General features: G+C 38.2%; 1 protein-coding gene across 1 annotated transcript in view; it reads left to right on the forward strand.

Moving 5' to 3' along the window:
- The window catches only part of LOC122889563 (transmembrane protease serine 11D-like), a 49,539-nt gene extending 38,956 nt beyond the window's left edge, over nucleotides 1-10,583 (forward strand). Inside the window, exons 8-10 of the mRNA XM_044224814.1 lie at nucleotides 5,268-5,527; nucleotides 6,636-6,778; nucleotides 9,825-10,583. Of these exons, the coding sequence (XP_044080749.1) occupies nucleotides 5,268-5,527; nucleotides 6,636-6,778; nucleotides 9,825-9,986 (565 nt within the window). The 3' untranslated portion in view covers nucleotides 9,987-10,583. The remainder of the gene's footprint in view (nucleotides 1-5,267; nucleotides 5,528-6,635; nucleotides 6,779-9,824) is intronic.
- The last annotated feature ends 582 nt before the right edge of the window (nucleotides 10,584-11,165 follow it).

An 11,165-nucleotide genomic window follows, 5' to 3' on the forward strand; every position in this document is an offset into this window, starting at 1 on the left:
CAAGGATGGAACATATTTGGATTGTGCTAAAAGTAATTGGATACAAAAAATATTATGTCTTTTCTTCCTATCCATCATAGCAAAAATATTTTTTTCTCCTTCACCTTGCTAATTTAATCCTATTTTTCTGTTTCAGGTTATAGTATGCCATCATGATAAAGAACAATGATTTATATGTCAGAATGTTTAATTTAAATCCTAGTTATGTAAGCTTGAGAAAATTATTCAACATTTAAAAGCCTCTTTTTTTCCCCCAAATTAGGAGCCTACTATTATCTATGTTTTAGTGTTTTTGATAGGGTCAGATACATTAATCTAAACATATGTTAAATGTTAGCAAAATGAATTGCTATAGGAATTTTCACATTATATCATGTAAGCTGATCAACAGACTGATGGCTGATCCAAGACTGTCCTATGCTATTAACTAATTCTTTCAAAACAATTATTGAATGTCTACTATGAGCACAGTGTTATCATAGCAGCTAGCTAACCATTGCCTGTACTGTAAAGGAGCCTACATTCTAAAGTTAGAGATAAACATGCACAAAAATAATGATCAGGAATAGTGAGCAGCATAAACAAAATGAATTTAAACAGCCTACAAAAAATTCTTCAATGATATAACTGAAGGCTATTGCTAACATGAGGGTAATAATCTGCCAGTGGAGAGTAGGATGCATAAACTTCCTCAGAATAGAAGGACTTTAGACTCAGATGACTAAAATCTGTTAAGTACAGACACGCCTTATTTTTTTTTAAAGATTTTATTCATTTATTTGACAGACAGAGATCACAAGTAGGCAGAGAGGCAGACAGAGAGAGAGGAGGAAGCAGGCTCCCCGCTGAGCAGAGAGCCCGATGCAGGGCTCCATCCCAGGACCTGGGAACATGACCTGAGCCGAAGGCAGAGGCTTAACCCACTGAGCCACCCAGGCACCCCCAGACACGCCTTATTATAGAAGCATCCTAGACCCCTACAGTTGCTGGGAACTAAACTCTAAACGTTCACTCAGAAAAGTGAAGATGATCTAAATCAAATGTGCCTCTGACCACATCTATTTTCCTCTCAGACTCACTGAGCATCCACAGTCTAAAATCCAATTTACCACATACCTAAAGCCCTCCTCTCCAATCAACCCAGACTTATTTCTCAAGGCATGAACCTTGAGCTCCAGCCAGGTTAAGTTATTCTCTACCCCCGAAATCTACCTACTTTTTCAGGTTTAGGAACATTGTGCACTAATCATAATAAAATTTACTCTCTCTTAACAGTTTTGTAACAGGCACTATATTATGCAGCAGTACCCTCAAATCTGCAAATAACTTCTTACAAATACTGAAGATTTTTCAAAATTCCAATGGGAAAAAATGGAAGAAGGGATAGTAACGTTTAACAGAGAAGCAGCAAATTGAGCAAATGCTCTTTAACCTGAAAAAGTAGGCAGAATCTAGGGATAGAGAATAATACAATCTGGCTCAATGTTCAATGTTTAGTCCCACCTGAAAGTCCAAAGAAAAATGGCACTAATTGATTTTAATCACCTTTGAGTATGGGAATTAGGAATGAAAATACTTGCGTTAATTAAGGATGTACTGAATTCAAAGCCCCAGACAGACTCAAACACCAAAGCTAAGTAAAGGATATCACTATAATGAAAGCCATTGTTATAAATATTGTCAATGATTACCAAAGGAATTCATGATTTTAAATGCTTGGAACATCTTTCCTGCTTTGTCAAAATTTAATTGTCCACCTAATTCTGGGCTCATTTCTGTTTTCTGTTCTGTTTTATTGATCTATTTTTGTGCCGGTACCATACTGTTTCGATTACTACAGCTTTGTAATATAACTTGAAGTCCAGAATTGTGATTACTCCAGCTTTTCTTTTTTATTTTTTAATTTAATTTTATTTTTTCAGTGTTCCAAGTTTCATTGTTTATGTACCACACCCAGGACTCCATGCAATACGTGCCCTCCTTAATACCCACCACCTGGCTCACTCATCCCTCCTCCCTCTTCCCCTCTAAAACCCTCGGTTTGTTTCTCAGAGTCCACAGTCTCTCATGATTCATCTCCCCCTCTGATTTCTCCCTCATCAGTTTTCCCTTCCTTTCCTAATGTCCTCCATGCTATTTCTTATGTTCCACAAGTAAGTGAATCCGTATGATAATTGACTTTCTTTGCTTGACATATTTCACTCAGCATAATCTCCTCCAGTCCCATCCATGTTGATACAAAATTTGGGTAGTCGTCCTTTCCTGATGGAGGCATAATACTCCATTGTATATATGGACCATATCTTCCTTATCCATTCGTCTGCTGAAGAGCATCTTGGCTCTTTCCACAGCTTGGCGACTATGGCCATTGTTGCTATGAACACTAGAATACAAATGTCCCTTCTTTTCACTACATCAGTATCTTTGGGGTAAATATCCTGTAGTGCAATTGCAGCGTCATAGGGAAGCTCTATTTTTAATTTCTTAAGGAATCTCCACACTGTTTTCCCAAGTGGCTGCACCTACTTGCGTTCCCACCAACAGTGTAAGAGGGTTCCCCTTTCTCCACATCCTCTCCAATACTTGTTGTTTACTGTCTTATTAATTTTGGCCATTCTAACTGGTATAACATGGTTTCTCAATGTGTTTTTTATTTGAATCTCCCTGATGGCTAATGGTGATGAACATTTTTTCATGTGTCTGTTGGTCATTAGTATGCCGCCTTTGGAGAAGTGTCTTTTCATGTCTTCTGCCCATTTTTTGACTTGATTATATGTTTCTTGGGTGTTGAGTTTGAGAAGTTCTTTATAGATCCTAGATATCAGTCCTTTGTCTGTAGTGCCATTTGCAAATATCTTCTCCCATTCCATGGGTTGCCTCTTTGTTTTGTTGACTGTTTCCTTTGCTGTGCAGAAGCTTTTGATCTTCATGAAGTCCCAAAAGATCATTTTCACTTTTGTTTCCTTTGCTTTTGGAGACAGAAATCAGTTGCTTTCTTATACCTTAACAATGAAAATATGGAAAGGGAAATTAGAGCATTGATTCCATTTACTATAGCACCAAGAACCATAAAATACTTAGGAATAAACCTAACCAAAGAGGTAAAGAATCTGTACTCATGAAAGAAATTGAAGAAGACACAAAAAGATGGAAAAGCATTCCATGCTCCTGGATCAGAAGAATAAACATTGTTAAAATTTCTATACTGCCTAGAGCAATCTATACTTTCAATCTCGATCAAAATTCCACCAGCATTTTTCAAGGTGCTGAAACAAACAATCCTAAAATTTGTATGGAACCAGAAGAGACTCCGAAATGCTAAGGAAATGTTGAAAAGGGAAAACAAAACTGGAAGTATCATGTTACCTTATTTCAAGCTTTACTACAAAGCTGTGATCACCAAGACAGCATAGCATGGTACTGTACAAAAACAGGCACATAAACCAGTGGAACAGAGTAGCGAGTCCAGATATGGACCTATAACCCCATGGTCAACTAATCTTTGACAAAGCAGAAAAAGATATACAGTGGAAAAAAGACAGTCTCTTCAATATATGGTGCTGGGGAAATTGGGCAATTATATATAGAAAAATGAAACTTGACCATTGTATTATACCACACACAAAGATAAACGTGAAATAGATAAAAGACCTCAACGTGAGACAGGTATATAGACATTTTAACAATATTTGCTCTTCCAGTCCATGAGCATGGAATATCTTTGCATTTCTTTGTGTCATCTTCAATTTCTTTCATCAGTGTTTTATAGTTTTCAGAGTACAGATCTTTCACCTCTTCAGGTAGGTTTATTCCTAGGTATCTTTCTGTTTTTGGTGCAATTATAAATGGGATTGATGCCCTAATTTCTCTTTCTGCTGATTCATTACTGTTGTATCAAAATACTACAGATTTTTGTATGTTAATTTTGTAGCCTGCAACTTTACTGAATTCATCTATCAGTTCTAGCAGGTTTTTTGGTGGAGTCTTTGAGCTTTTCTAGATATGGTATAATGTCATCTGCAAATAATGAAAGTTGTGCTTCTTCCTTGCTGATTCAGATGACTTTTGTCTTTTTTTGTCTGATTGTTATAGCATAGGAGTTATTTTTATATTTTTAACCCCAGACACTCATACTGTTTCTTATACAAGGTGGACACTTAATAATGACTCTAACTAATGAAAATAATAGTTATCTTCATTGAATGCTTACTTTGTGCACCAAACACTGTGCTTGACACACTTGTCTCAATGCTTACAAACTGAGCAAGAGCATATCAACAATCACATTTTATGCAAAAATAAACTAAGAATTAGAGATATGAAATAAATTTCCCTAAATAACACTGTTAATGTATGGCATGGCCAAGATTTAAATCTAAATGTAACTTTTTCCAAAATCGTGCTCTTATTCACATGCTGGATGAAAAAAAAAAAGGGAGGGAAGAAAGAGATGAAGAATATCTTTAGAATCTTCTCTGTAGAAAACCAATTATCATATGATCTCTCTGATATGAGGAATTTGAGAGGCAGGGTGGAGGTTTGTGGGGGATAGGGAGGGAAAAAATGAAACAAGATGGGATCAGGAGGGAGACAAACCATAAGAGACTCTTATTCTCACAAAACAAACTGAGGATTTCTGGGGGAAAGGGAGAGGATGGTTGGGTTATGGACATTGGGGAGGCTCTGTGCTATGGTGAATGCTATGAAATGTGTAAGCCTGATGATTCACAGACCTACATCCCAGGGGTAAATAATACATTATATGTTAATTTTTTAAATAAATAAATAATAAATAAAAATTTTTTAAAAAGAATCTTCTCTGTAAAGAACCTGAGCAAAAAAAGTTCAATATGAAAAATGTGTGTAATTTGCTTACTGTAAACTACTTTTCTCATTAGGATTTTTAACTAGCATTCTTCTTACATAAGTTACTGTACCTTATAAAATTATTTCCTGGACATATATATTTTTATTTCTGTATCATCTCTATCTAAATTCCACAAAACCTTGCATTGTTATGTGGTTACATTTTATTTTTATTCAACCTTAGGAACAACACCAAGTCATTCAACCCCCAATTTACAGGGTCCTTTAGATAAATGATCATTCATTACTAGCCATGTAATCCAGACATATACACCAAAGAGACACTGGTCAAATAGTTGCTAGCTGGTAACAAGAAGGACAAACACAAAATTCAAATATTAAAAACACTCAGATTCCCTTTCAAAGTATATTTTCATTTATTTATTTAATTTTTTTTTTAGCCAATCTAATCCTCGTGTATGGACTGCCACCTTTGGTGTTTCGATAACATTTCCTAAAGAGAGAAGAAGAGTAAGGACTATTTTAATCCATAACAATTATAACCCTGCAACTCATGAAAATGATATTGCAGCTATCCAACTTGATGGAGGCATCAATTTTACCAAAGATATCCATAGGGTGTGTCTCCCAGAGGCTACCCAGAATATTCCACCTGGTTCTTCTGCTTATGTGACAGGATGGGGATCTTCAGAATTTGGTGGTAAGTGTCTCAGGAAAATTAAAAAACAACAACAACAATAACAAAATCCCCTGGCACTTTCTGTTATGTAATTTTTTTTTTTTTTAGATTAGGGAACACCTGAAGGACATGTTCTATGGAAGGAACAACCTTATATTCAAAGAGTCCAAGCTCTAGTTATTACTGGGTTTCCTCAGGAAAGTAAAGCAATGTCCCTACAAACTATGGGGAATTCTCAAACATAGTAATAAGGATATGTAAACCAAAGGGATGAGGAAACATGAGTTCTTCAATGATCCAGAGACTCTGTAGATCTCAAATGTCTCCCCTATAAGGAAATTTTTTTAAAAAATTGAAAAGAAGCTTTGGATAAGTATTCTCTAAGGTTATTAACAACCATTAAGGTATTCTGAGATGAAATGAATCTTGCCTCTAGAGCAAGAAACACCACATATACATAAGCATTGTTCACTCTTGTTTATTGAATAAATAAAATAGGCATAAAAATGAGGGCAACATGAAGGGACAAATAGGGCCATGGTGAAAATGAGAATATCAGCCAGGGTGTGGAAGGATAGCATTAACAATTTCCACATGCTTCAGTTCATGTTGTAGATTGTATCTCCAAGGAATAATATGAAGGCTTCATTGTCCTAGAAAATATCTCATTGTGTTTTTATAACCCAAAGTAATGTGGTAAAATAGATAAAATGTGTACCAATCACAAAAATGGCAGTGCCACTTTGAAGGAACATAAACATACAATAAATTCGTGCTTTAGCCTTGAAACCAGACTGGTTTCTCTTTCAATTGCTAGATTAAAGGTTCTTCAATATGTTATTTTTTCAATTCAAAGTCAGTCAGTGAATAACTTGAATACTACTAGTCAATAGCAGATTTGTTTTGCTTTCAAGGTCTAAGGGGCACTGCATCACAAAGATAAAGCAAGAAAATAAAATTGATCTGTGTACAGGGGTTATTCTACTCTACTGCAGGAATCTACTTACATCTTCAATAGACTCCGTCGCTGAATAAGAAATAGTGTTTGGGATACATTTATTCCTTCCCCTATTTCCATAGAGTTATTAATTTATCAATTTTGTTTTTTGTTTGCTTTTATACTTCACAGGTAACACGGTTTCAGATCTCCGGCAAGCACGGGTCAGAATAATAAGTAATGACGTATGTAATGCACCAGTTAGTTATTATGGGGCCGTCTCGCCTGGAATGCTATGTGCGGGTCTACCTCAAGGTGGAGTGGATGCATGCCGGGTAAGTTCATGACAATGTTATCACATCGTTATCTAAGTTTATAAGTACTTAACTAGCCTGTGACACTGCGCTAGGCATAGAGGTAACATAATTACAATACACAGCCCTGATCCTCTAAAAATTTGTAATCCAGATTTTCTAATTGAAACTCCCTTATGAAGGTAATCCAACACTAATTTTGAGAAACCAAATTCCAGACCGTTTAACCAGCAAAGCTCAAGAACAAGACAGAACTGCATTTGAACTCCTTAACCTTTTTTTTTAATTTTATTTTTTTTATTTTTTTATTAACATATAATGTCCTTAACCCTTATAACTAATCTTTTATCCATACATTGGGGATAAGAGTAGTACAGAATTTTTTAGGTAACATTAAAGAGTAGATGAAGATTAACTATGTCGCATGTGCTAAACAACAAAGAAATCTCAGTCATCTCAGCTGTTTTTAAAACTGTTGTTAACCTGGACCATGACCACTGATGTTAATAATGTCAATCTCTGAAAAATGTATCATTTCAATCTGAAACTCTCAGTCACTCCAAAGGTTTAAATAAATTAATCACTCATCTAAGAGTCATAGACAATAATTGATTTTAAAATATAAAAAAACACCTGAATATCAGCACCTTAAAGATAGAAAACGTACACAAAAAGCTTAATTATTTGAGTCACAACAGTGTCCATAACTGTAAAACAGCACAAATAGGGGGAAAAACTATTTAGATCTGCCTATCATTTTCAACCAAACATAAAAATGCAAATAATTATGAAATCTTTAAGTAATTAGAACACAGTTTTAATACTAAGATTTTTAATTAAATTATTTAAAAAATTAGTGAGGTTATGTCCTTCAGTAGATTTTAATCTAATGTCTGAAACCCCATTTAGTAAAAGCAGTAACTACTTACTTATCAGGAATTACATTTCTGGAAATATAAGAAAAATTAATCTTTCTTGAGGAAACTGCTGCTGTTTTCTGGAGCAAATTGTATGCAGAAAAATCGGGTTTATTCTTTCCTCAAATATTACTGGCTTTTATATTTAGTGCTCACATTCTTGAAAAAGTAGATAAGTAGCTCTTCCACAGTTTTTCAAAGATCCCAATCTGTGGGCTCTTTCCCAAAACTCAACATTTTTTTAATGACTGCAAGATATGTGTAAATTGAGAGGAACTGCTCATCAATTTTCAAAATACCATTAAGTACCCATGGGCTTTTTTCCTTTAAGTGGAGATGTCTTCGTGGTAGAGAACACTTACTCATGCTTTCCTCAAGATCCCCCTTACCTTCTGTATGCCCAAATTCTGCTCTTCCCCTCAAGCCCAGATCAAGCCTTAGCTCATCATGAAAATTTCCTTGTGTGTTCCACTCTGGACCCAGTAATTTTCAACTGAAATACAACAATACATAAAGGTTTTGCTTCAAAAAGAAATGGCACTTTACAAAAGAGTTTATGAGATCAGTTAGTTACTTGTTTCCTTCCTTCCTTCCTTCCTTCCTTCATTCAAAGTAAAGGTATTAATTACTTTCTGTCCACCAGATATTGTGCAGGCACAGCAAGTATTCCTCGCACTCATCAAAGTTATAGACTAGAAGAGAGAACACAAGCTTAGAGGTCTGCACAATAAGGCAGTGAAGCTGTCCAGATACAGGGGAAATTACACCTTTTAGTTTAACATCTGTTTGCGCACTCTGGGTAAGACATTATGCAGATACTGACTAGAAAGAAAAAATTGCAACAAAAACCCAATGATGAGAGAGCATGGGGAACTGGTTAAATGGAGCACAAACACATAACCCAGAGGAGGCAGGTGCCAATCAGCTCAATGCGGTTCCTGCCATGCAAGCTGGTGACTCACACCCTGACCTTCTCCCCATCTGGACCAGTAACTAAGTAGATACGAAGAGCTAGCTACTAAGAGCCATCAAATGAACAGCAAACTCCTCTAAAAGCACCTTTGGTAATGGCTGAGTTTTCTTAGTACAGACTATATGCCGGCTGTACAGAAATTGTCATATATGTCAAACTCATTTAAACATACAGAAACATCATTCACAGGTGAGGAAACTTAGGCAGAGAGAGCGAGCATTAAACAGCTTACTGAACGTCATATGGCTGACAAGCGGTGGATTCCAGCTCAGGCTGTCTACACTCCAGAACCCACACATTTAACCGATCAAGCAGCATGTAAAACGGACTAAATTTGTCTCCCCACCTAGATTACTGCATGTACAAATATATGTTGATTGGCTGGTTATAATTGGTTAGTCAGTATTTCATAAGGAGTGTTTTACTCATTGCCATATAACTTTTTTGATAATTCACCAAAGAATCCTTTTTGATGATACATTATACACCAGACACCATGCGGTACTATGAATAGGAAGACAGAAGAGATTTGTGAAGACTCATCACCCAACCAGTATTTCCTTAGCATCTCCCGCGAGCTAGAAGCTTAGGATACAGCAGCGTCGAATAGGTATGCCTTCCATGGCAGACCTTACAGAATAGCCTGAAAAACAGACACTGAATAAGTACCCTCTGTGCCGTGAGTTTGTAGTAATGTGTGACTGCCACAAGGGGAACCGGTACAAGGGAGCACGTTCAAACAGACCCAAAATGGGCTTGTATAAAATAATACAGAAGCGGTGAAGGAGATACACACAGGACGTGGGAACATAGGCAGGGAAAAACTAACCCAGCCCAAAGCCAGGAGGGGTGGCAGTGGGAGGGGGAAGACACAGGCCATGGAAGGCTTCCTGGAGGAGGCAAAGTCGGGGATGGGAAGCTGTCAGCCAGGCAACTGAGGACAGTCTGGGAAAGACGTTTCTCATCTTTTCACGCATGCTGAAGGACAACGAGTGTTCTTGAAGGATCTCAGTAATTTTCACTTGAAAAGTGGTATAGTATTTCAACATGGTATAATATTTCAACAGAAAAAGGCAGATTAAATTTACTGTGGTAATGGGTGTGACTTCTATGGCATAGAAATAAACTCCTTAATACTTTAGGGTTGCCTAACACTTCATCACTGTGTTTCCTTCAGGGGGACTCTGGTGGCCCACTCGTTCAAGAGGACTCACGGCGGCTTTGGTTCCTCGTGGGGATAGTAAGCTGGGGAGATCAGTGCGGTCTGCCAGACAAGCCGGGAGTGTATACCCGAGTGACAGCCTATCGTGACTGGATAACCGAAAAAACTGGGGTCTAGCGCCACGAATGCCTCTCTGTGGCAAGGTCTGTGTGCCGGCGTATATCTAAAATTCCAACCAACTGAGCCACCCAGGCGTCTAAAATTCCAAAACTTTCCTTTTCAGGAGGAGAAGAGCCTAAAAGTGCCCTGTTTTAATATCCTGTTCCATAATAGGGTTTCACAAACACTATCTCTTCTTTATTACACGGATCCTATGTTTTCTCAAGAACGCTGTATGAATATTGCCTTGTATTGTGGCCATGGGGCAGGGGAAACACGTAAGCTAGGGACAGAGGTAACAGTTTTACCGCAGTTGTGATAAGAGACAGTAATGAGAAAAACAGGTACCCGGAGAGTAGTCTTCAGAGGAATCTGGATAAATCTGCAGGGTCAGAGGAGTCTTCTCGAAAAAGTCTCACTGAAACCGGGCAAAGTATAGAAATTCGCAAAGGAAGAAGGGGCAGTACGTAACATTCAAGACAGAAGGAATAGCACAAGGCAAGAAAAATAGTATTTATTTGAAATTTCTGGTTATGCAATACTTTATAAGTAGTATTAGTCTGAGAATTAAATATGTGGAGTCACTGTACAATCCTGCAGCAATCTTAATTATCCTATAAAGGGGGGACAAGATGGCGGGGTACTAGGAAGAGGCGTCTTTTCAGCTGGTACCCCAAAGTGAGCTGATTACCTACCAAAGAACTCTGATCACCCATGAAATCAGCCTGAGATCAGAATTATACACGTCTGGATCTCTACAGGGGCAGAAGACGCCAGTGAGCAGGTAAAGCGGAATGGGAACAGCGGACTGAGATCGGAAGATAAACAAAAGGGGGAGGGAGCCACCAGAGGCGACCGGTGGGAAAGTAATACCCCGATACGAGCGAGAGTGCCCTGCGTCTGGGGACCAGCATTAACTCGGAGACTGGTTGAAAGCACTCCAAAAGAGCAAAGGATCGCGGGGGCAAACTGTGGGAATCGGGGCGGCTAGGGACAGGGGCTTGAGTCCCCGGTCCCAGACGGCCTCCCCGGCGCGGAGGCAGAGAGAGTGCGGCGGAGAAACGGGCTCCTGGTCCCTAAGCCGCCAGCGTGCCCCAGAGCGCGGGGTTCCGGCTCCTGTGAGGGGATGGGAGCCGGTCTGCAGAACGCGCGCTAGCCCTACCACAAAGCTTGAGATGCGCGTGCACGTCGCTCCAG

The sequence above is a fragment of the Neovison vison genome, chromosome 11, assembly GCF_020171115.1.
Source record: "Neovison vison isolate M4711 chromosome 11, ASM_NN_V1, whole genome shotgun sequence".
NCBI lineage: Eukaryota > Metazoa > Chordata > Mammalia > Carnivora > Mustelidae > Neogale > Neogale vison.